Source organism: Corythoichthys intestinalis, chromosome 15 (genome assembly GCF_030265065.1).
Source record: "Corythoichthys intestinalis isolate RoL2023-P3 chromosome 15, ASM3026506v1, whole genome shotgun sequence".
NCBI classification, from domain to species: domain Eukaryota; kingdom Metazoa; phylum Chordata; class Actinopteri; order Syngnathiformes; family Syngnathidae; genus Corythoichthys; species Corythoichthys intestinalis.
Genome location: NC_080409.1, coordinates 44,223,076 through 44,250,326, shown reverse-complemented (window position 1 = coordinate 44,250,326; position 27,251 = coordinate 44,223,076). Strand labels below are relative to the sequence as shown.

Here is a 27,251-nt window from a genome sequence, read left to right as displayed (position 1 = left end):
ACTTTATTAAAGCAAAAACATTAAGAGGGGTTTTAATATAAAATTATAACTCATACTAACATTTATCTTTTAAGAATTACTTGTCTTTAAAATAGAGGATCCCCTTAAATCATTTTTTTGAGTTCACCGCCACCCTGCCTCAATTCCCTGTCCTAGTTTCCCTGCTTTTGAGTGCACCTCACTTCCACGTCCTGACAAATTACCGGTACTAATAATTTTGAAAAGCATTTATAATTATCATTGAGACGAGACGTGCCGATTACCGGTTTCAATGTATACCGTGGTATTAAAACGTAAAGGTTTTGAAACCGCAAAAATTTTGTGCTACACTATGGCTTGAGGAGGTGAAACTCCTGAACTTTTTCCCCCATCGAAAAAAACGAAATCGCTAGTGTGGGAATACTTTGGCTTCAGGAAAGTTACAGCCGCGGCTGAGAGCAGGAGGGCCAACCTACATGTAACACATGTTCGCGGAGGGTGGCTGGCAAGGAGGCAATATCTCCAATATGATTTCGCATTTAAACAAAATTAAAGGTTGGTAAACACTGTCATTTACGTTTCCCACCAGCTACGACAGTTAACTCCATGTTTAGTGTGTCTAGCAGTGGTAAAACATGTTTTTGTTTTTCTGACAACTGTCATACACACATGTATGACATGTCGAGTCATACACACGTGCTTTTTATGGAAAATATATATTTAGTAATTTAAATATTTTTTTATTCTGATGGTAATAATGTTGAGCTGTAGCTGTGGGTTTAGGCCAGTACTTCTCAAATGGTGGGGCGGGCCCCCCCAGTGGGGCGCAGAGCAATGCTGGGGGTGGCGCATATGACCTTGGGGAACATACTTTTTTGCCGTACTAGATTAAAGTGTAATTGCACATCCACTCAGTGGGTGGCAGTGCCGCTCTCATTTTCATCGTGTGCGCAGTATCTTTGAACCAAACGAGCACACAGCAAAGAGCACGGGAGCTATTGAAAAGCTAAGAAAAGGAAATATGACGAAGCATATGTAGCATTTGGCTTTAACTTTTAGTACAGTGGGGGACGAGGAAAGACCAGTCTGTTTACTTTGTCTAAAAATGTTCGCAGCAGACAGCAGGAATTATTTTTTTCAGCGAAAACGCACAGAATATTGCCAACAGTCCTCCCGCTTAGACAGTGTTACATAAGTAAACCAGCAAGCACTGTCAGCATCATATAAGGTGGCATACCTAGTTGCTCAATGCAAAATAACCCCACACCATAGCAAGGGAGCTGATACTTCCTGCAGCAAAAATAAAAATTGTCCCTCCGTCCAATGACAGTCATTTTTGTTCCATTAATTTTTGTTTTTCGATCTAATTGTTTGGCATATTATCCTAATGAGTTGATGTTGCTGATCAATTTGAATTTATACAGTGCCTTGCAAAAGTATTCGGCCCCCATGAATCTTGCAACCTTTCGCCACATTTCAGGCTTCAAACATAAAGATATGAAATTTAGTTTTTTTGTCAAGAATCAACAACAAGTGGGACACAATCGTGAAGTGGAACAACATTTATTGGATAATTTAAACTTTTTTAACAAATAAAAAACTGAAAAGTGGGGCGTGCAATATTATTCGGCCCCTTTGCTTTCAGTGCAGCAAACTTACTCCAGAAGTTCAGTGAGGATCTCTGAATGATCCAATGTTGTCCTAAATGACCGATGATGATAAATAGAATCCACCTGTGTGTAATCATGTCTCCGTATAAATGCACCTGCTCTGTGATAGTCTCAGGGTTCTGTTTAAAGTGCAGAGAGCATTATGAAAACCAAGGAACACACCAGGCAGGTCCGAGATATTGTTGTGGAGAAGTTTAAAGCCGGATTTGGATACAAAAAGATTTCCCAAGCTTTAAACATCTCAAGGAGCACTGTGCAAGCCATCATATTGAAATGGAAGGAGCATCAGACCACTGCAAATCTACCAAGACCCGGCCGTCCTTCCAAACTTTCCTCTCAAACAAGGAGAAAACTGATCAGAGATGCAGTCAAGAGGCCCATGATCACTCTGGATGAACTGCAGAGATCTACAGCTGAGGTGGGAAAGTCTGTCCATGGGACAACAATCAGTCGTACACTGCACAAATCTGGCCTTTATGGAAGAGTGGCAAGAAGAAAGCCATTTCTCAAAGATATCCATAAAAAGTCTCGTTTAAAGTTTGCCACAAGCCACCTGGGAGACACACCAAACATGTGGAAGAAGATGCTCTGGTCAGATGAAACCAAAATTGAACTTTTTGGCCACAATGCAAAACAATATGTTTGGTGTAAAAGCAACACAGCTCATCACCCGGAACACACCATCCCCACTGTCAAACATGGTGGTGGCAGCATCATGGTTTGTGCCTGCTTTTTTTCAGCAGGGACAGGGAAGATGGTTAAAATTGACGGGAAGATGGATGCAGCCAAATACAGGAACATTCTGGAAGAAAACCTGTTGGTATCTGCACAAGACCTGAGACTGGGACGGAGATTTATCTTCCAACAAGACAATGTTCCAAAACATAAAGCCAAATCTACAATGGAATGGTTAAAAAATAAACGTATCCAGGTGTTAGAATGGCCAAGTCAAAGTCCAGACCTGAATCCAATTTGTTATGTTTTCAAAAATAAGTCCTGTTCAATGCAAGTGTTTTTTTTTTCTTAACCCAGATATTTCAAAGTAATACACTTTAGTGCAATTACACGATAATTGCAATACCGTGAAACCATGATATTTTGGCTTAAGGTTATCATACAGTCAGAATCTCAAACCGGCAAATGCCTAATTAAGACCTGACATCCACATTTACTTATTGGGGGTCTCATCGTACCAAAAATGTCACAAACAGCGTCTATCCATGGCTTATGTATTTTTTGGTCCTAAACACCAATTCCTAAAACTGATTCATTCATGCCAGTTTCACCAATAAATACTAAATTGGAGGACATGTCGATCACGCCGTGACGCAAAATTCTTGATGACCCATGCCAGAATTTGAACAGCTGCGACATTTTTGTATGAAACTATCATTTAAGTCATACTTGATATTATACACACACACAGGTATTTCCCCCCCACATGAGTTACTATTTAATGCAGATTAATTAAATTGCTGTTTGGAGAGCTCAACAAGCTATTTTTACCTACTCCAGGTTCTTCTTTGGTCTTCCTTTGGTCCATATTCTTTTGCTCCATATTATATCACATTCTAGATGTAACTTTCACAAAACCGGTCAGAGAAAATAGTTGAGAATGTGACACGTTAAGAATATGAACGCGTATGAATTAAGATTGAGAACACGTTTGCGCTCACAGCTCCTACAGCGTTGCAACAAAAAGAAGTGAGCGGTAAAGACTCTGTTCGATACTTTGAAAGGAGAGAAAAAAGTTTTGACTGCAGGGGGTTGAGAGGACAGGATACTTTGTCAAAGTCACAGCGGCTTCCAACCCGACGCGTGCTTCCCTTAAGGCGTTTTTCGCACCTGCCTTGTACAGTTGGCTCGGATTGAACGCTTCATTTAGCCTCTCGGTGCTGTATGTTTGGACAGGTGTGAATGCAGCGATCACACACGGCTGATCAAAACAACCGGGCCGAGACCTTGTTGAAGAGAGACGATGTTGATATTGTGACAAAAAAATGAAACATTTGCAGTGTAAACTTGCTACCTGACATGCAATATACAGTCCCTGACAAAAGTCTTGTCACTTATCCATTTTGTTGAAACAATTGTTGATGACCTGACTTTTAATTGTTCAATTGGTTTCAGAAATGGCTCATATGAAAGCTAAGGCCTTCACAAATGATGTTGAATGTACAAAAATATATTTGTTTCACTGAAAAAAGATCATTTAATGAAGACATAAAGGTCAATTTTTGGCAAAAGTTTTGTCGCCTACAGAAAGTAGTGTGAAAATTGGACAAAAAATGTACTTCATATACAAAAATATGTTACATAAGCGAATTAAGTAGTGGTGCTGAGAAATCCAAATTTAATATTTTGTATGACTTCCATGGGCTTCGGCAAGGATTCATACAATTTATTGATAAAGTCATCAGGAACATCGAAGAAAGCAGTCTTGCATGCCTCCAAGAGTTAATCAACATTCTTGGGTTTCGTCTTCCATGCTTCCTCTTTCATCCTACCCCAGAGATGCTCAATGATGTTCGTGTCTGGTGACTGGGCTGGCCAGTCCTGGAGGATCTTGATTGAAGATGCGATGGAGCACCATCTTGCTGCAGAATTTGTCCGTTTTTATGGTTAGGAATATAAGAGGCAGCTAAGATTTGTTGATATTTCGGACTATTTATGTTGCCTTCCACCTTGCAGATCTCTCGCACACCCCCATACTGGATGTAACCCCAGACCATGATTTTGCCACCACCAAACTTCACTGTTTTCTGAGGGAATCTCTGATCCATGCGGGCTCCAGTAGGTCTACAATATTTGGGGTGACTGTGGTGTAATTCAATGGAAGATTCATCTGAAAAAATCCACCTTTTTCCACTTTTCCAGCGTCCATCCTTTTGACAGGCTGTGGGCCTTGGCAAATGCCACACGTTTTTTTAATCGTCTTTTGTTTAATGCTGGTTTCTGGGCACTGATTCGACCATGGAGGCCATTTCTAGACAGAATTCGACAGACTGTTCTGGTTGACACAGCGACTTCAGGTGACCAGGTCTCGTGGAGCTCTGCTGCAGTGGAGAAAGATCAAGATCCTCCAGGACTGGCCAGCCCAATCACCAGACATGAACATCATTGAGCATGTCTGTGGTAGGATGAAAGAGGAAGCATGGAAGACAAAACCCAAGAATGTTGATGAACTCTGGGAGGCATGCAATACTGCGTTCTTAGATGTTCCTGATGACTTCATTAATAAATTGTATGAATCCTTACTGAAGCCCATGGAAGTCATACAAAATATTAAATTTGGATCTCACAGCACCACTACTTAATTAGCTTATGTTATGTAACATATTTTTGTATTTGAAGTACATTTTTTGTTCAATTTTCACACTACTTTCTATAGGCGACAAAACTTATGTCTTGCCAAAATTTGACCTTTATGTCTTCATGAAATGATCAATCTTTTTTCCAGTGAAACAAATATATAATTTGGTTCTACAAAATGGATAAGCAACAACACGTTTGTCAGGGACTGTACTGAGGTTTACTGGCAATCGAGATGTTGGGCCTTTTCCACACTTCTGATCAAAGTTGAAGGCCATATCCTCAGATACTGTAAAGATTCTCCTGTGGTGTGCAGCATTCAGACAGTTTTTGTCATTATCATTCATAAAACTTTTTTTTTCTTTCTTAATTATTGTGTTCTGTCCTGTAGGTCTGACTGGGCACACTGAGGTTGTTAGGGTGGTCTTCTCTCCCAAAGACATCGATCTGGAGGAGCTGTTGAAACGCTTCTGGGAGAACCACGATCCGACGCAAGGTAGTAGAGCTTGCACACAACCCACCAAAAAAGGTTGCTTATCAAGCTTGAGGCAACCCAAAGGGGACACTGGAACGATGTATTGGAGCAGAAGGATGCTGCCTAGACGTGTACGGTGTGTTGGTGGCGGAGGGAGGAAGGGTGGAGGGGTCTCAGGGGTCTAAGTCAATGGCAGACAGTTAATGTGTCTGACATCCAGCCATCCATGGAGAGTCATGCCAGTGTGGTGCGTTATTGACGCCCCCCCACATTGGGGGTCTTGTTTCACACATTTGCTGTTCATTCTCAAGTTGTGTAACATTTCACCCAAAGTCAATTTTTTTTGTTTTTTTAAGATATACAGTATTTAGTCATACTTTAATTAGAGCTTGTATTTCATTTTACACTTTGTCAAATTATCCCTACTGAACTCAAGTTATCAACCCCCTTAAAGGGTATGAAAACGCAACGGGGGTGTGAGACATCAATAGAACCGTTATGTGCCAAGATAACAAATATTGATAAAGTTAACAAAAAAATCATTCACATTAATGAGCAATTATCGAAAATAGATCGAAAATGACGAACATTTCCGAAAGTGTTCCGGAAACAGCCGAATGGGGCGGAGACGTCATAACAAGGAAACAAAAGGTCGAGGCAGGTGCCATCGTTGTTTATCGACGAGAGAGTTGCGTTCGTGTTTTATCAAAAAATCGCTAAAATGGTTCAAACCTGTCATGCTATGTGGTTTACAAATAGCCATTTGTCGCAATGTAGTACCCATGAGTTCCCGAACGCGAGAAAAAGAGCTGGACTACGCAGACAATGAGTAAAGTTCGTCAGTGCTAAGAGGGCTAATTTTGCAATTTTACAGGGAAACGGGAACCTGACGAGCCATAAGATGTGCCTACAACCTCAAAGAAAACAAAATTTATGCTACTTCCCAATCACTAAAGACCCACGAACTGCAAAGGAGTGAATTCGTGACCCGTATGTGAATAAATCGAGTGATTCGAGCATGTCTGTGGAACAGGAATATCTGCTTGTAGAGATCGCAAATCACGGCGACTTAAACGTACATTTGAGACAACAACTCTACCGAAGTTCTGGATTAAAGTCATTTCGGAATATCCCGACATCGCTTGCAGCGCGCTGAAAACTGTGCTACAATTTCCAATATCGCTAGCTTGATGCTAGCTTCTCTCACTCTCCCATCTCGTCTCAACGAAACAAACTCAGCCCTCCCACTGATTCAGCGGGTGAGTTGTATTTTTTCCCCTGCACTTAACACGACGGGGCTAAAAACAAATGCTATTTTATATTTGCTGTATTTTTCTGCCGCACATTGCCGGTGTTCTGACAAAGTTGGCATGCGTATAACGTTAAAAAGGACCGCGAATGCAGCGATTCCTAAGTACACACTACAAACTTTCTTTAAGGAAAGGAATATTAACTTACGTTTGCCATGTTTGGCGCACACAACAACTGCACGTAGCCCTCTCACTTAACGACTTCGCCGTGTCGTTAAGCGTTAATTTGCGCCATTTCCGTGTTGCACATGAATGTTTGTGACGTAAATAGTTTTTTAGCACCATTGGATAACATTGAGAGTCCAACTGAATATAAAAGAGGGACACCGGTCCGTGAAAAAAAAGACCCAAATCACACCGGTCCGTGGTGCAAAAAAGGTTGGGGACCCCTGCTCTAATCCCATTCATATTTGTGTCGGTTGGCAGAGCGAAACCGATGATAGCATATTAAATAATTATTCTATACATTACTTTATTTTGCGGTCACGGTGTATATACTTCACAAAAAGAAATGCAAAACATACCATTTGATGTTTCCCACACGAACTGTTGTCGGGGTTTCATCAGTGTGATTGCTCCTCTCAATGATCTTTTCATTAGGCTGCATTGGCTTTCGTTTGGGCTCAAATTGATGACCCAAAACAACAAAGAAAGGTTCATAAGTCTCCTCGTCACCATTAGAAGAATGTTCATTACGTCAGATTCGTCGCTGCAACTAGAAACGTAATTGTCCGCCATCATCGCCGCCATTCAATACTAAAGCACTGAGCCGGTTGTTTCCTTGTTTTGATGTTACACACACAATCTGCCAGATTTCCGGGAACTCGGGGGAGGGTCTTTTTAGCTTGAAATTGACCCAAATTTCTCTCATTTTCTTGGTGTTGCGATGTGTGTAATTACACGAAGTGACCTGATATGAATCCAAAAGGCATTCGTTTATGGATAAATGATGGAATATTAGCATTTCCCCAGGTGTTACATACACTTTAAAGCCTACATTACAGTAATTAGATGTTTCAAAAATAATTTTAAAGTATATTTACAAAATTATAATAAAATGAGTAATTAAAAAATAAGGTACTTTACAGGTTGCAAAGAGGCAATATACACACTAGTGTCCTTGTGTTTCAAGTGTGTTTAATTGTAAACCATAAAGATTTAAAAAAATTAGAGTAATTATGCAAAAAACAATTTGAAATTTCAGGGTTTAACACTGGAAGTCCCAGTTTTTTATTTTTTATTTTTTTATTTTATTTTTTTTTTGCTATAAAGAAAGACCAGAAAGTCATCAAATGACCCAGATACCAAACTGACTACTGGTCTTTGTCAAACAATAGACCACTCAAACAAGCAATCAAGCAGGCAACCCCCCTATACACTCCTTTGGAGTCGCTGCCTAGGTGTGAAGAGGTTTCACTCTGGATAGCTGCAATTAGTATCCGGAATATTTGCAAATCCAGGGCTCCCTTGGCTTTGTCAAACACGAAGGAACACTAAGATGGCCAGTTGCCGTTTTCTACAATATGATTGACATGGCAGCACTGAATGCATATGGGTTGTATCAGGCATGCACTGGGAGGCAAGAGAAGCGGGTGGACTTCTGGTGGGTCTTGCAAAGAATTTGGCTGACTCTCATATGGGCGCAAAAAAGGCGCAAAAGGAAACATTGCTTCGGCAACAACCTAAAACACTGGGAAAAGGGCGAAGTGTCAAGTAAATGATGAATGCAAGAACAATTCCGGCACTGTACGATGTGTTGACTGCTTATAGATACACATGTGGTAAACGTAGAGGGAACATGGCATGGCAGTGCCGGGTATGTTTCCGCCAAGCAGAAGGACAGAATAGTGACTGCTGAGATGCCAGTCGGACAAGGACATGACAGACACACACTCAAAACCACATAAAAAATCTTGTTTTTTTTAAAAAAAAAATGTTATACCATCCCTTGTATATTGTTTCTTTTGTCTTTTCCACATACGTTTCTTTATTCAATAAAAAGCTTTTTTTTGTGTGCAAAAAATGACGTGTGCATCATCAGCCATCCATCATCAAAAATATGACAATTATAGCTCCGTACATACAAGAAAGAGTGCAACTACATATTCAGAGAGATTGAGACAGCTGACACCTTCCCCCACAATTGAGAGATACTGTCTGTGCTTCGACAAAACATTCTCTTTTACACCAAACCATCTGCCTGAATAAATAGTGATGAGTGACTGGTCAATTTTCAATTTTGATAAATTAGTACGATTTGACAAAATGTTAGGAAGAGATTGAAACACTGTTTTTTTTTTTTTTTTTTTGCTGAGGATTCACTCAGAAGTGTCTGACATGAAAACACCACAAAGGAACAACTATCTCAATCACTTCTGTCTAAAATATTAGCTAGACTGTACCTTGTATAAAAGGAGTTGTAGGCAAACTGCAGCTTTTGGAATATGTAAAAAGGTTGTCTGCCCAATTGCCTGCCTGGGGGGTCCACTGTCCGACAAAGCCAAAGCAGCCCTGCCCTGCAAACACTCAAGATGCTAATTAGGCAATCCAACCCTGTAGTTTTGTGAGTGTGAATGGGAATGACTAATGAGGACCTCTGTGCTCACAAAAGATATGCTGATTAGGGTCAGATGACCCTTCTCTGGTTACAAAAGCGATTTGTATCAACGGATCCACTCTTGGTAGCTCTTAGGCATATTGACCGATTGAGTACCGTATTGGGTCGAATATAAGACGCTGTTTTTTGCATTGAAATTAGACTGAAAAAGTGAGGGTCGTCTTATATTCGCTGTCTAGATATTATACCCATTCACGACGCTAGATGGCGCCAGATATCACTGAAGCGATGTTCGGTCATGATAGATCTCAGCTACTCTCAAGTTTAACCAGTTTGCATTATTTTATTGCAATGTTTTTCCTCATTCAGATTCGTTTCAAGACTACAGTTATAGTTAGACTTCAGTTTGATGGTTATTGCAGTTATTGCAATTTTGTTGTTTCATCACAATAGATCGGTTTAATTAACATTTCAAAAACCAGAAGCCATTCATTTACGAATGTGATTGCGCTTTCGTTTACATATTGAAATGTTCGGATATTAAGATTTCAATGAGGCAAAATAACATGCTTTTTTTCTCAAATATATTGTTGTAATCATTTGTTTCCGATGTACTGTAATTATTTTCTGTATAAAAATTAATTTGGTGTTCAAAAAGTGTTTTTTCAAACTTGAGTCTTGAAAAAGAGGGGGTGCTCTTATAATCAGGGCTTATATTCGGGCCAATAGGGTACTTTTTTTTTCTCTTTTTACTGTTGTTTTTTCTTTTAATATATTACGGGTACGTTTCCCAGGTTAGATTGTTTGACAACTCCAAAATGGCAAAAGTTGAGGTAGAAATTTTGCCGAGCTTTGGGCAAACTGGAGGAGGTGATGTAAGAACATGAATGCACCATAATGGCGCTGGTTGAGGAAGAGAAGGGAGTGAGAGGACAGGCAAAGACGTACTCTGCTCACTCATATGGAATGGAAAAGCGAAAGGGGGGTTGGGGGGGAGTATGACAAGTTGGGAGGAGGTGAATCAAAGATTTATAGGCCTGCTTGTTGCCGCTGCTCTCACATGCACACACACACCGCATGTACTCAGTGACATTACTTTTGTCATGACGTCATGTTTTGCATAGGTGATTATTGCACTTGCATTATCAGCGTGACCTAAAAAAAGTGGCACGTAAAGGTTTGTCCCATTATTTTTTGTAAAATTGACTATTTTTGCAGTATTTACAAACAGAAGACCCGAAGTGTTGCAGAATTGCCATGTTGTCATGGGGAAAAAAAACAAGACTTGGCTTGGAAAATACTTCTTGCCAACTGGGATCCAAACTTTTTCATACAAAAAAACAGTATGAGATGCATGACATCCATTAGCCAGAGGCTCAGCAGCATTGTACAGTGGTTTGAAAAAGTTTGGACACCCTTGACAATTTTAAAATAATTTATTAATCATTAATTGATTGTATCTGCAACTTCATTTTAATATAATAAACAGTGATGGACAGAGAAATATTTGAGAAGTTAAATTAGGTTTATTGGACTAATGGAAGATGTCTAATATGCATCAAGGCAAAATTACAAAGGATCAAAAAACTTGACCACCCTTGTTGTTTTGTTGAATGCTTGTAACTTCTTAGCACTGGTTAATTGGAGATCAGAAATTGACATGTGAGCTTATCAAGCCTTGAAGCATAGACTTCATAATGATATTGACGGGACACATTCCCCAGACACTGCGCCCCGCCTTCAAAGTAGGGGGCCGTCCCACACTCCGCTTCAGTTGGTCGAAGTCTGTCGCAGTTATTCTCAAACGCATGCAGCGATCCAACACCGGATTTAGGTTGAAAAAGTGCGAAAGCTGTACCACGTACGAACAGGAAGGATTGTCTCAGGATTGATTTATTCGAGGATTCAAGGTAATTATATTCTTCGTACCATGCATGCATTTTGAAACGGGAAAAAAAAATCAATGAGAGAAATTATCCGCTACGGCATTCTCGTCATAATTCACAATATATACGTAAAAATAAATGCTAACTGCCCGGTTTTTTGCTTTTAACCAAAAATCCAGACTATTTTACGTTCATACAGTGGGGAGAACAAGTATTTGATACACTGCCAATGGGAAATCCATTGGCAGTATATCAAATACTTGTTCTCCCCACTGTATGTATAAAGAATTAAGAAATGTATGCATTTATTCACAAGAATTTTCAACGTAAAAAGCTTTGTGGTGGTAAGGCGGCGCCACACTGGCTTAAAGACTAGCAGAACATTCGACATATTTACGTAAAATAAATGCTAACTGCCAGTTTTTTTGCTTTGAACCAAGAATCGAGACCGTTTTACGTCCATATCTACAAAGAATTCAGCGATGTAAGCATTTATTCACAAGAATTTTCCTTGCTAAAAACTTTGTGTTTCCACTCGTTCAGCTTTGACGGAGATAGGCCCCCTATTAATCGCCCCTGCGCCCTGTGTGTCGTCAATATATTATGAAGTCTATGCCTGAAGCTTATAGGAACGTACAGTACATGCAATCATTAGAAAATGTTTTAAGTTGGGCAATTGCATGTTGTGACTCTTTGAGTCTCCAGCAAAGAGTGGAAATGTGGGGGGGGCTTTGACACAACCTAAAAGTAAAGATTATGATTTAGAGCAAGGGTCGGGAACCTATGGCTCGCGAGCCAGAACTGGCTCTTAGGACAGCTGCATCTGGCTCGCAGACAAATCTTTATAAAAAATTTTTAAAAATCGTTATACTCCTTTGCGCTGTTATCAGCATTCCCAAGGGGCCGCTGTCCCGTTTCAATATTGCCAATTTAGTGTAGAAGTGGGCAAGCGTAAGGGGAGAGCGAGAGACAGGTGTGGAGAGAGAGTTGCATGGGAGCGCTGTGTTAAGTGGCCGCGTGTCTCCAACATGTTTTTGTTTGTGTTAATAGTCTCCGATAAAAAGCCATTTCACTCAGCCAGTCAGTTTCGTTTTCCGCTTTGTCAGTTAAATTAAGAAACCCTTTTGAGAAGATGGCAAAAAGTAAAAAAGAAGAGTATTCTACTTCTCAGCAGGACATAGGGACATTAATGCGGCACTGTTTTTTTTCTCTCGCTTCTCGTCAACAGACGTTAGCAACTCATCCCAGTTCAGCGTGATTGCAAGGTTTTGACTATGAAAGGGACAACGAGAGGGGAGGATTTATTCAAGTCCTTCACTGAGTTCGCTAAAGAAAAAAATCCTAGCAGGTCCGAGAACCAAAAATGGTATTTGCCATGTGGCAAAATAGATTTGGGATGTGGCTTTTTTTTTTTTGCCATGTGGCAATTTTTTTTTGCTATGTGGCATTTTTTTTGTCATGTGGCAAAATGGATTTTGCCATGTGGCAACATTTTGTTGCCATGTGGAAATTTTTTTTGCCATGTGGCAAAATGGATTTTGGTTTGTGACATTTTTTGGGGGGGGACATGACATTTTTTGGGGGTAGTTTTGCAGGCTATGCACGTCCATGCCATTGACGGCTATGCACGTCCAAATTTTCCCATTCATTTTAAATGGCAGAAAAACGTGTGGCTGTTGCATTGATATTCAACTTGCACCCAAGTAAGGCTATGCCATTGACAGCTATGCACGTCCAAATTTTCCATTCATTTTAAATGGGAGAAAAACATATATGGCTGTGATTTTTGACCATACACGTTAAATTAGGGCATATTGACATTCAAAAAATGCCCCATGTCAAAATCCATTTTGTCACAATGCAAAAAAAAAAAAAAATGCCACATGTCAAAATCCATTTTGCCACGTGGCAAAAAAATGGCACATGGCAAAATCCATTTTGCCACATGGCAAAAAAAATGACACATGGCAAAAAATGTTTGCCGCATGGCAAAATCCATTTTGCCACATGGCAGATACCACTTTTGGTTCTCGCTGTCTCTCAAAAATCTACCGATGGATAAACGTGTTTCGGTTTGCACTGATCGTGCTCCGTGCATGGTGGGGAAAAACAGGATTCATGGCGCATCTTCATGAACATGAAAAGAGACGCATCCTAAGTTTGTCATTGCCTGCATAAAGCTTAACCCCACCAAGTATCAACCAGACTACAAAGCCATCAGCAAAACCATGCAGCACCAGAAGTCGCATTAATGATAAGAAATACTCATCATTGATTAGCAACAGCATAACAATGTTATTAAAAAGAATTCAGTGACTCAATGTACTTTAAAAGTGTTGAAATTACATAAAATGCACACATTACTCGTATTTTTAGTTTTAAACGTATTGTATGGCTCTCACGGAATTACATTTAAAAAAATATGTGGTGTTCATGGCTCTCTCAGCCAAAAAGGTTCCCGACTGATTTAGAGGAAGATAAAAAGAAGCTATTTCAGATATTTCTGTGAATTTCGACTGTGAGGAACGTAGTTAGGAAATGGAAGGCCACAAACACACTTCTTGTTTTGGCTAGACGTGGTCGGCCAAGAAAAATATTGGGGAAGCAAAATGAAACATTAGCAAATTGGAACATAAGTATAATAAAAAAAAAATAATAATAAAATAAAATAATTAATTAAATTAATGTAGTCTTAAAAAGCACGTGTGTATGACTTGTATCATATTTACATTATACACACACTCTTTCTCAACACATAGAGTTGCCAGAGAGAAAGAAACACGTTTTACCCCCCGCTAGACACACTAAACACACTGGAGTTAACTCCTGTGCCTAGTGGGAAACATTCACGACAGTGTTTACTCATCTTTAATTTTTGTATAAATGCGAAATCATATTGGAGGTATCTCCTCCTCGGCAGCCACCCTCCGCAAACATGTGTTGCATGTCGGTTGGCCATCCTCCTCTACGCTGCGGTCGTCTGTAACTTTTCTGTAGCCGAAATATTCCCATACCAGCGATTTCCTTTTCTTCGATGGGGAAAAAAGTTCAGGTGTTTTACCACCTCCAGTCATCGTGTAGCACAGCTGATCACTGACACTGGGCAACACCCTGTGGGGGAGAGTTGAGCCTTGCAGCTGCAAGCAAGGGATTTCTCCCTGCATTTGAGGGACATAAAAAATAGTTAAAACTAGGGTTGTTCCGATCGTTTTTTTGCTCTCGATCGTTTTAGTTTGAGTATCTGCCGATCTCGATATTTCCCGATCCGATTGCTTTTTTTTTTTTTTTTGCTCCCGATTCAATTCCAATCATTCCCAATAATTTTTCCCGATCAAATACATTTTGGCAATGCATTCAGAAAAAAAATGAATAAAACTCGGACGAATATATACACTCAACATACAGTACATAAGTACTGTATTTGTTTATTATGACAATAAATCCTCAAGATGGCATTTACATTATTAACATTCTTCTGTGAGAGGGATCCACGGATAGAAAGACTTGTAATTCTTAAAAGATAAATGTGACTTTGTATATTGTGACTAAATATTGCCATCTAGTGTATTTGTTGAGCTTTCAGTAAATGATACTGTAGCCATTTAATTGTTCTGCCCAAATGCAATATGGGAAGTGCAACCATGACTGTGCGTAGTGGCACCAATTGATATATCTTCTCTGCGTTGGGAAGTAACACAGGGTGTTAAGGAAAAGATCAACCACTACCGTTCTTCCCGACATTGCTTCTAACAATATTTCTAATTGTTGAGAGAGGGATTTTAAGGCTTTAGCCAATTAAAAAGAGGCTCCAAAGACTGCCAAAATCTCTCTACTCATTATACGCTGCCTGTTAGCTCTATATACAGGAAAACGGCGCCATTATAGATTGAACGCGACAATGCGTGAGTGGGTCGTGCAGCGCATGCGTTAATTGCATTAAATATTTTAAGGTGATTAATTTTTTAAAAATTAATTACCGCCGTTTATGGGATAAATTTGATAGCCCTACTTTAAGCCAAAACTAAAGACTCTGGATGAATGTAAGACATTTTGTCTGTAACGTTAAATACAATTAGAAAACGATTTAATTAAAAAAAAAAAAAAATTTAAAAAGGCATGTCCGATATTTTTTTGCCGATTCCGATAATTTGAAAATGACGTGATCGGACCCAATCGATGGGCATCCCGATCGAAGGGACGGTATGACAGAACATTTTCGGGTTTTGAAACCTTGATGTTTTCATACCACAGTACCTTGAAACTGGCAATCGGCACATGTCTACTCTGTATTCATACACAGGAGCAAGTACAATGTTCTGGCCATCCCACTCCCCAGGCCTGATTATAGCTGAAAATCTGCGGGATGATTTGGAAGGTGCCGTCCATACCACTGTATATATTTTTTATAGCGTAAACTAGTGCCTACAGCATAAAAAAAAGAAAATTACTTGCCACTTTCCTACAATGTTCTTTTTGAAACACATCTGTATCATAGCGACTAGTGCATTGAACGGCAGCCGAGTCGTGGCATTCATCAGCGTTGCATTGAACCGAGGCTGAAAACGGGGTGAAAGGAAGGGGTCGTCAAGGTCATCCAAAAGCAACGAAGCTACAGTGGCGCTGTAGGTCGAGTTGTGTGTCAGCACCGTGGGCAAAGACGTACCAAGGGGGCCGTGGCGAGTAGTCATGCGTTTCCCCTGACTCACAGCCCTGTCTTCCTCTCATGTTTTATTTACAGCCTGCGCCGTTTGTTGTCTATGCACTCCATGCCACGGTTAAGAACACCATCCAGAATAAGTGCACATTTTTAGATTTTCCTTTACTATATCTGCCATTAATGTCCCCCACCACCACCACTCCACTCATCCACCGCACCACCACTGATTCTGAGTTCACATGCAGCTCAAAAAAAACTCTGATTTGACAAATGTGGCGTGATGTGGCCCGCTGGCTGTGCCTTCACGCGTGCTTAAGCTCCAATTTATTCCGTCCACCTTACAGTGATGCACTCGGAAGAGAATGGCGTAGTGGAGGAAGTTCATCACTTATATATAGAAAGAGTTTTGGGGGAGCGGGCGGGGTTGGGGGGTTGTAGTCCACCCTTGCACACTTTGTTGGCATCGGCTGTCACGTATGGATGCATGTAACGCTTGTTTCGAGATGTGCGCCGCTCCGCTTTGCCTCAGTTCAAAGGGGTTTAGTCCCGACAACGTGATGTCGGGGCTCGCGTCGGATCCGCCAATCCCAGCCCGGATAGCAACATTAGCAGCCAATCAGAAACTCCCAGCAGCCTTTGCCGTGTGCCCTCTTTCCATATTCAGCAACACTAGTCTCAATCTGCTGGCTTCTCTGGGATGTTGCATAAAGACGATCCACCCAACCCCCCCTAAAAAAAAAATTCAAAGCGCCCTTATGTCTTGCGTTATGACAACTCTTCAATAATGCAACCTCACACATGAGCGCACGGTGACAAACTCACAAAAGTGACATCGGCGTGTCAAAGTGCAAAGATGGCGGGGGCAGGAAACGCCGTTTGATTTTTACGTTGATACGCCTATATGCACAAGGTTGCCAACTTATTCCAGTTTTAATTGCTCGTATATTCACATTGGTTCATCGGAAGGCCTCGTTTTTTTTTTTTTCTCCCCTAAGGAACCTCTTTTCTTGTTGCTCCAACATATCTCATCCCCCCATTCGCGTTAAGCGCCACAATCATCTTATTATTCCCTAACTCAACCAAACATGTTCCAATTCTTTTTTTCTAACGCATGCCTCCGCTCCCAGCGCAACCTATCCTCATTCTCACCTGCCCCCTTTCCTTCTTTGCGGCGGGCCCACAAGGCAAGCGTCTGAGTGAACGTGCGGCCCGTCAGCACATCCGCAGAGCAGCGCAGTGAGTCGACGGTTCCCCGAGGCCATCCGCTCACCACATAAACACTCTCGCATCCCCTCGCTCTTCTTTTATCTCTTAGTCACTCTCTCCTCCCAGCTTCTCATCCAACCCCCCCACAACATCATCCCCGCTCTTCTTCGGCTCCCCTCCTCCACCCCGCCGCTGTTCATCTTAACAAGCAAGGCCTTTTACCCACCCTTCATTTTTGTCTTTCTTTCTTCTTCCCTCTATCCTTCCTGTTTTTTGAGGCCATGTACTATTTATGATATGACTTACTGTTGCTGCGTCAGTGAACGAGCATCGCTGTTCTTTGTCTTTGATAGTGTGCGCATACACAGTACGTGCACTGTTCAACAAATTAACCAAAACCCTTGTATTGTGTTGGGGTCAGAATCATTTTCAAATTTTCATCAGGGGTCGCGTTAACCGAATATTTTCCGTCGTTGACCGTTTTTTTAAAACAGTGACGGAAAAAACTGAAGTCCATCCGTCATTTTGACAGGTTGCAATTCACACCCCAGACAACAGGGTGGCGAGTGAGCATATTAATTAGCTATTGTCTCTCTTGATGCATGACGTCGTTGGCCTTACTCGGAAAAATGTCAAGGCAACGGAGTGTTTGCCTGGCATGGCCAGACTCTTCTTCCTGTATTTTTCAAACACTGAGAGAAAAGTCTGGGACACAGCCTCTCGAGTAGCTACAAAATCAATCGAGAAATCAGATTTGTTTATTTGCGTGACGTGTTCTTTACGAGCAACGTCACTCTTGCGCGCCGAAAGTCGTCTCTACATCAACACGGATGGCGAACGGGTGAGCCGAGAATATGTTCCAATCCACGGTAAATTCAGTTTTAAATGAGCTAAAACACATCGACACGAGACATTGACAACAGTCTGTCTCGCGCTAGCCATGTTGAATAAACTCCGTTCTCCTCGTATGTTTACTTCCGCGCGCAAGTCCCTCGTCCTGCCCTCGTCGCTTTGCTAACGGCATGTCTGCCCGTCGCTGATTGGTGCACTCCGCTGTCTGTTTGCCTCTTGTTAAGCTTGTTCGGACAGAATATTAACCCTTTAACACCGAACGTGTTGGCAGCGACGCATTTACGCATATCGTCTTTGAAGCTTCGTCACGCTGTAATTACGTCACCCACGTGCCGCTGGTTGGTCTCGTTTGAAAGTGCAGAAGTTGATGTCCACACCAGTTTTTATTTGAAGTCAATCGGCCAAGAAAAACGGGAGATAATGTCATTTGAGTTTTATAGTTTTATTGCACTCATAAATATGCATTAGAACGCTGCGTGGACCATGTATCCATCTCCATATTTCCATCATTTCTTGTCCTTTTTCAAAACCGAGAGCGCCACAAAATACTACATATCCCAAGAGCAGTTGTGATGTCAAGAAGGACGAACCGAATGTGATTATTTTTAATAAATTTCCGAGCGAGGCGCCAACTATTGAAAGGGAGGCATGCGAAGCAAGCAACGGCCGGCCGGTTGGTTTGAGCGAGCGACTTTGAAACGTGCAGAATGGATCTAAAACTACATTTAGCGCAAGCTAATGCATTATTTCATTAACTCAAGGAAGAAGATGAGCCGTATTTGTTGTTGTTTTCTAGAGCTGAAACGAATACTCGAGCAACTCGAGTAACTCGAGTTTAAAAACTGATCCGAGTAATTTTATTCACCTCGAGTAATCGTTTATTTTGACAGCTCTAAGCATCACGTTTCGCTCGGACTACTTTTAATGCGGGACAACGCGCCGACGTCACGTGCGTAGAGGAAGAAGCAATAAAAAAATATAAAAAACATTTCCGCAGCCGACAGCCGCTCCAAACTACGCCGACGTTGCTAAAAACTAGCCCGCGTGATGTTAAGTTGGTAGCAGGTAGCATCTGAGGAGTCTCATAGAGATCACATGTATGTTGAACTAGATGCGAAATGACAGACTCGGCCGCGTCTGGGCAGCGTTATTAAACAGCCGCCATCTTAAAGCAGTAGAGCGCTAAGCGCTAATAAATAAGATTAAGGTTACTGTCGCTACTAGCTCACGTAAAGTTAGCCCTTCGGAGGACTAGGTTTCAATTAATTATGACCACTGTCGTTGCGTGGCTAACGTGTCTTACATACAGGCTTTAACATAACATAGCATTGTGGAGTGATGAGGGTGTAAAATAAAAACTTAATCATGCTAACGATCAATTATAGCTAAGTAGTCATTGCTGGATAAAACACCAAGTAGCACTGGTCCCTAATGTGCTCCAGTACAGCCTGTATCATACATTTATTTTAAACACTGCAAAAACTCAAAATCCTATCAGGACTTACAGTTTAGACTAAGTTAAAACTTAACTAGGACTTAAAAATGGCTTGACACAAAGAGAAATTCAATTGAAACACGTGGGAAAAAATCCTAACTTTTAAGTGATGTGTGTTATCAAGCGTAACGGCATTTTTAGGTAATATATGTATCTATCTATATATATATATATATATATATATATATATATATATACATTTTTTTTAAATAAGATCTAAAAGTTTTTTGAGTGAAAGCAGTGTTAGTCTTTTTTTTTTAATTCTAGCTACAATATACATCGAAAATAAAGACATTGATTGACTGAAAATGGTTCAAGATTAGATGAAATGTCTTGTTTTCTCATGTATATTTATAATTGCTCTTCACCTAAAAATATATGTGTTTTATCCGATTACTCGATTAATCGATAGAATTTTCAGTCGATTACTCGATTACTAAAATATTCGATAGCTGCAGCCCTAGCGCGCACACACTAGATACAGTGCCTTGCAAAAGTATTCGGCCCCCTTGAACCTTGCAACCTTTCGCCACATTTCAGGCTTCAAACATAAAGATATAAAATTTTTATTTTTTGTCAAGAATCAACAAGTGGGACACAATCGTGAAGTGGAACAAAATTTATTGGATAATTTAAACTTAACAAATAAAAAACTGAAAAGTGGGGTGTGCAATATTATTCGGCCCCCTTGCGTTAATACTTTGTAGCGCCACCTTTTGCTGCAATTACAGCTGCAAGTCGCTTGGAGTATGTTTCTATCAGTTTTGCACATCGAGAGACTGACATTCTTGCCCATTCTTCCTTGCAAAACAGCTCGAGCTCAGTGAGGTTGGATGGAGAGTGTTTGTGAAGAGCAGTCTTCAGCTCTTTCCACAGATTCTCGATTGGATTCAGGTCTGGACTTTGACTTGGCCATTCTAACACCTGGATACGTTTATTTTTGAGCCATTCCATTGTAGATTTGGCTTTATGTTTTGGATCATTGTACTGTTGGAAGATAAATCTCTGTCCCAGTCTCAGGTCTTGTGCAGATACCAACTGGTTTTCTTCCAGAATGTTCCTGTATTTGGCTGCATCCATCTTCCCGTCAATTTTAACCATCTTCCCTGTCCCTGCTGAAGAAAAGCAGGCCCACACCATGATGCTGCCACCACCATGTTTGACAGTGGGGATGGTGTGTTCAGGGTGATGAGCTGTGTTGCTTTTACGCCAAACATATCGTTTTGCATTGTGGCCAAAAAGTTCAATTTTGGTTTCATCTGACCAGAGCACCTTCTTCCACATGTTTGGTGTGTCTCCCAGGTGGCTTGTGGCAAACTTTAAACAAGACTTTTTATGGATATCTTTGAGAAATGGCTTTCTTCTTGCCACTCTTCCATAAAGGCCGGATTTGTGCAGTGTACGACTGATTGTTGTCCTATGGACAGACTCTCCCACCTCAGCTGTAGATCTCTGCAGTTCATCCAGAGTGATCATGGGCCTCTTGGCTGCATCTCTGATCAGTTTTCTCCTTGTTTGAGAAGAAAGTTTGGAAGGACGGCCGGGTCTTGGTAGATTTGCAGTGGTCTGATGCTCCTTCCATTTCAATATGATGGCTTGCACAGTGCTCCTTGAGATGTTTAAAGCTTGGGAAATGTTTTTGTATCCAAATCCGGCTTTAAACTTCTCCACAACAGTATCTCGGACCTGCCTGGTGTGTTCCTTGGTTTTCATAATGCTCTCTGCACTTTAAACAGAACCCTGAGACTATCACAGAGCAGGTGCATTTATACGGAGACTTGATTACACACAGGTGGATTCTATTTATCATCATCGGTCATTTAGGACAACATTGGATCATTCAGAGATCCTCACTGAACTTCTGGAGTGAGTTTGCTGCACTGAAAGTAAAGGGGCCGAATAATATTGCACGCCCCACTTTTCAGTTTTTTATTTGTTAAAAAAGTTTAAATCATCCAATAAATGTTGTTCCACTTCACGATTGTGTCCCACTTGTTGTTGATTCTTGACAAAAAAATTTCATATCTTTATGTTTGAAGCCTGAAATGTGGCGAAAGGTTGCAAGATTCAAGGGGGCCGAATACTTCTGCAAGGCACTGTATCATGAAATGGCAAACTAGATGTGCTACGTCCCATGCCATTGGCTACGTGAGCCCAGAGTGATTATGGGACACGTAGTCCATATACTACATCGATAATTTCTAAACTGTCATGACTGAATGGAAGTTTAGAAGGCGAAATCAATCCATACCAGTGACTATAGATAATGTTACAAATAATTTTAATTCAGTACGTGACACAGATGGATTCGGACCACAAATAGGATGTCTCCCTCATTTAGTAGACCTAGCTGCTAAGAGAGCTGTAGCAATCAACAGTGTGCCCCGCCTCACTTTACAAACAGTAAAGATTGTTCTCAGCACTTTTATCCAAATTTTTTTCACATCAGTAAGAAGTAAGCACATAATTATTATGCACTAAAATGCATGTTTATATGATGGCAATTTAATTTTTGCTCGTTAGCCAAAAAAACAAAAAAATAGATATATATAATTTTTTATTTTTTTTTCCAGAGCATTAAATGTATTGAATCGGACCGAAAATCGTGTCCCCCGTATAGAAAATCGTACCGAACCGTGACTTAACTGTATTGTTGCATCCCTATGGAACACCAATGTTTTCATTTGCCTAAATGCTTAAGTTATTGAGTGCAATTTTTTTTTTCTTGAAAAACACATTTTATTTATTCTGTGTTTCTGTGAGGTATCAGTATTGTTGTCTTTTACTTAAGAGGCATGGTCAATTGTTTTTAGTTGTGATTTCTTAAAAAGTAGTTTTGAATTTAAGAGTAAATATTTATCGCGTTTAAATGGGTGTACTTTATCTATTAATATATACTGTATGTTCACTGTGTTATTGTAAATTGGTTTAAAAAAATGGGTGGGGGGGCGCAATAATATCGCATATCGCAATAATTTATGAGATAAATTATCGCACACTAAAATTTGTTATGGCGACAGGCCTACGTTAAAGTCAATCAGCCAATGCACACCAGTCGCAGTTCGGCCGCGTGTTAGACGCGCTCCCAGAAGCGGCTCAACGCAACGCACGGAAACGGCAGAGTTGATTATTTGACGCGAGACGCGGCCCTCCAGCGTCAATACTACTAGCTAGCAGACCGGAAGTCACTCATGTAAAAATACGGTGGATCCAGTCGATTTTCAAACTAATATGCAATCGTAACCCACTTTTTGAGTCCATTAGATCTCTTGAGTGGTAGATCGGGGCACAGCTGACTTGTCTTTGTTGATTTACAGTTGTCTTCTCGGCTATAATAACAACCAACAAGGCCCCGTGTTCAATACAGAATCCTCCTACCACAACAAAACAAGTAGGAACTAATATTCACATAGGAACTAAAGTTATACAACATAAAATATACAATATAAATGAATACTACATCACATTTGTAAAATATAAACACATAATAAAATAAATAATAGCCCATTTAAATAAACTGAAATGAGCTAAAACACCGGTAATTATAAAAATAATACACACATCCTGCTTACACAATTAAATTTATTAATTTCTGTGTGGCGCTTTAACTTGAGAAACTCCACCAATAAAGCTTTTGAAAACCGTTCATAAGAAAAAAAATGTTTCATTGAGGCATTGCATTTGTAAAATACATGTTAAAATCTTTTTCATTGGGATTGCTTTTCTCTTTAGCACAGGACTTCTTTTTTCTTTCTTTCAGAAAGCTGACCAATACGCGGAGTCTGAAAGGCAAATTGTTGTTGGATTATCTTTAAATATTTGCTACTTTTTAAGCAGAATTCTAGCTTTGTATAGGCTAATGTTCCTATTGTCGAAAGCACAAAAGTGTGTAATAAACAACTAGCACATTTATATTTTGCATTGTTTTCTTACTGAACCGAAAATAAACCGAACCGTGACCTCAAAACCGAGGCACGTACCGAACCGAGATTTTTGTGTACCGTTACACCCCTAGTACTTAATCAACCACTAATTGTGCAAGTTCTCCCACTTGAAAATATTAGAGAGGCCTGTAATTGTCAACATGGGTAAACCTCAACCATGAGAGACAGAATGTGGAAAAAAATAACCAGAAAATCAAACTGTTTGATTTTTAAAGAATTTATTTGCAAATCATGGTGGAAAATAAGTATTTGGTCAATACCAAAAGTTCATCTCAATACTTTGTTATGTACCCTTTTTTGGCAATAACGGAGGCCAAACGTTTTCTGTAACTCTTCACAAACTTTTCACACACTGTTACTGGTATTTTGGCCCATTCCTCCATGCAGATTTCCTCTAGAGCAGTGATGTTTTGGGGCTGTCGTTGGGCAACATGGACATTCAACTCCCTCCTCACCCCGTGGCGTCAAAATGATAACAAGAACGGTGAGCAAAAATCCCAGAACCACACGGGGGGACCTAGTGAATGACCTACAGAGAGCTGGAACCACAGTAACAAAGGCTACTATCAGTAACACAATGCGCCGCCAGGGACTCAAATCCTGCACTGCCAGACGTGAATGTTCATTCGCTGCCACCCTCCCAGTTCAAATGGATTGGACGTCTACTAATGATAAACTCATTCCAATTTACAGTAGAAGCTTGTTTTTCTGTTTATTAGTTGTTTGTAGAATGATTTCCTGACCAATGTACTGATAATCGTTGTATCCTCAGATCATCATTATCCTGAGCTTTGTATCGCGTATCGTATCGTGAGGTACCAAGAGGTTCCCACTCCTACTGCAAAGGTTTAGTGTTTTCAGGCCAAGTTAATTGAGATTAAATTTAATTCACTCGCAAAAATATGGGCTGAGAGCTAACACAGGACAAGGGATATACATCTATAAGAAGGTTTCACTCCACTTTTTAAATGTCGTTCCTGAGCAGGAAATACTCAAGTATAAACGCTTGTGTGTAAAGCACGCCTACCCAAAAAAATTTTTTCCTTTGTGCTCATATACTTGAGAGTGGGACATTTCAAAACATACATGGAATCCAAAAAAAGGAGTAATCAGTCCGATATTTTCAGAGTTACAGTGGTATGAAAAAGTATCTGAACCTTTTGGAATTTCTCACATTTCTGCATAAAATCACCATCAAATGTGATCTGATCGTTGTCAAAATCACACGGATGAAAAAACGGTCTCTGCTTTAACTAAAACCACCCAAAAATGTATAGGTTTTCATGAGGATAGCATGCAAACAATGACAGAAGGGGGAAAAAAATAAGTGAACCCTCTGCCTAAGGAGACTTAAAGAGCAATTGAAACTAGGGCTGTCAAAATTTTCGCGTTAACGGGCGGTAATTGATTTTTTAAAAATTAATCACGTTAAAATTAGGGCTGTCAAAATTATCGCGTTAACGGGCGTTAATTTTTTTAATTAATCACGTTAAAATATTTGACGCAATTAACGCATGCACTGAATGATCCGTTCGCACATTGCCTCAAACAGATTACAATGAGGCCGTTTATGGACATTAAGAGTAAAGAGAATGCCACCGGCCGCTTGGGGGCAGCGCCGTTCCATACTCATGTTATTTCTTCTAAACGTGGGAGAATTAGTAGTTGTGAGACGTTTATGCTGTATTCACAATGCAATGCAAATTGCTATTTGTGCTCCACACATATTTCGGTAAGTTTTCTTTCTTTTAGTGGCAATTATGTGTCTCTTGTTGTATTTTGGGTAAGATATGTACAGATATATGTTATACAGTAAAGGCGAGTGGACACAGGCGTTCTTTGGACCGCGCCGTTTATTGGCATAATCTTCGGCAACTCCTTCACAACAAACATAAGTATCATTTAGTGAAAGCACAATAATATTCCTATCTCTCCAGAAAAAAAAAATAATGTTCACAAAAAGAAAAGCACTTCAGTCTATAGTAATGAGGCTCTATTCTCACACAGTTAAACAACAATGCAAAATGAACTGGCATTCCATATAAAAATAGATATGCAAAATACACGTAAAACTTAGTCAGACTTTGGTCACTCTATTTTTATTATTGTTATTTTTATTCTTATTATATTAACTCTACTTTTGAAAATTTTACAAGTTTTATTAAAACGAAAACATGAAGAGGGGTTTTAATATAAAATTACTATAACTTGTAACTATAACATTTATCTTTTAAGAACTACAAGTCTTTCTATCCATGGATCACTTTAACAGAAAGAATGTTAATAATGCCATTTGTGGATTTATTGTTACAATAAACAAATACAGTACTTATGTACAGTATGTTGTATGTATATATCCGTCTAGTCTTTCCATTCCAACAATAATTTACAGAAAAATATGGCATATTTTAGAGATGGTTTGAATTGCGATTAATTACGATTTATTAATTTTTAAGCAGTGATTAACTCGATTAAAAATTTTATTCATTTGACAGCCCTACAAAATATTTGACTCAATTAATGCACATGCCCCGCTCAAACAGATTAAAATGACATCACAGTGTAATGTCCGCTTGTTACTTGTTTTTTGGTGTTTGGCGCCCTCTGCTGGCGCTTAGGTCCAACTGATTGACATCAACAATAGCGTACATTTTTTGATTGAAAATTTTACAAATTTTAATAAAACGAAAACATTGAGGGGTTTTAATATAAAATTTCTATAACTTGTACTAACATTTATCTTTTAAGAACTACAAGTCTTTTATCCATGGATCGCTATGATGAAGATGAGAATGTTAATAATGTTAATGCCATCTTGTTGATTTATTGTTATAATAAACTAATTCAGTACTTATCTACCGTAGGTTGAATGTATATATCTGTCTTGTCTTATCTTTCCATTCCAACAATAATTTACAGAAAAATATGGCATATTTTATAGATGGTTTGAATTGCGATTAATTACGATTAATTAATTTTCAAGCTGTAATTAACTCGATTAAAAAATTTAATCGTTTGGCAGCCCTAATTGAAACCAATTTTTACCAAACATTTTAAGTCAGGTGTGTGCCCAATCACTGATGAATGGTTTAAAGCTGCCCTTCCACTATAAAACACACACCAGATAAGAATGTTCTTCTATAGAAGCATTGTCTGATGTGCATCATGGCTCAGTCATAAGAGCTGTCTGAAGACCTGCGAACAAGGATTGTTGATTTGTAATAAAGCTGGGAAAGGATGCAAAACCATCTCGAAAATTCTGGATGTTCATCAATCGAAAGTCAGAGAAGTTGTCTACAAATGGAGAGTTTGGCACTGTTGATTCTCTCCTAAGGAGTGGCCGTCCACTAAAGATGACGCCAAGAGTTCAGCGCAGAATACTCATAAAAGTAAAAAAGAACCCTAGAGTGTCTGCTAAAGACTTACAGAAATCACTAGCACAGTTCAATATCTCTGTGCACTATAAAACAATGGTCAAAAATGGTGTTTGTGGGAGGACTCCATGGAGGAAGCCACTGCTGTCTAAAAAAAAAAAAAAAAACAGTTCCTCCTTTAATGTTTGCAAAAAGGCACTTGGACACTCGACAGAAGTTTTGACAAAAATACTTTGTGGACTGATGAAACCAAAGTTGAATTGTTTGGGAGTAACACACAACCTCATGTGTGGAGGAGTAATGGAACAGCTCACAACATCAAATCCTTATCCCCACCTTGAAGCACGGTGGAGGGTGAATCATGATTTGAGGCTGTTTTGCTACCTCAGGGCCTGGACATCTTGCAATCATTAATGAAAGAATGAATTCAAAAATTTATCAAGATATTGTGCAGGAAAGCCTGAGGCTGGCTGTCAGACAGTTGAAGCTAAAAAGAGGATGGATACTACAACAAGACAATGATCCAAAACATAG

At 39.8% G+C, this 27,251-nt stretch overlaps 1 protein-coding gene across 4 annotated transcripts in view; it reads left to right on the top strand.

Moving 5' to 3' along the window:
* Window positions 1-27,251, top strand: part of msrab (methionine sulfoxide reductase Ab) — a 161,560-nt gene that overhangs the window by 64,825 nt on the left and 69,484 nt on the right. For all 4 annotated transcript variants that reach the window (XM_057858578.1, XM_057858581.1, XM_057858580.1 and 1 more), the window contains one exon: window positions 5,353-5,457. In XM_057858578.1, coding sequence (XP_057714561.1) covers window positions 5,353-5,457 — 105 coding nt within the window. The remainder of the gene's footprint in view (window positions 1-5,352; window positions 5,458-27,251) is intronic.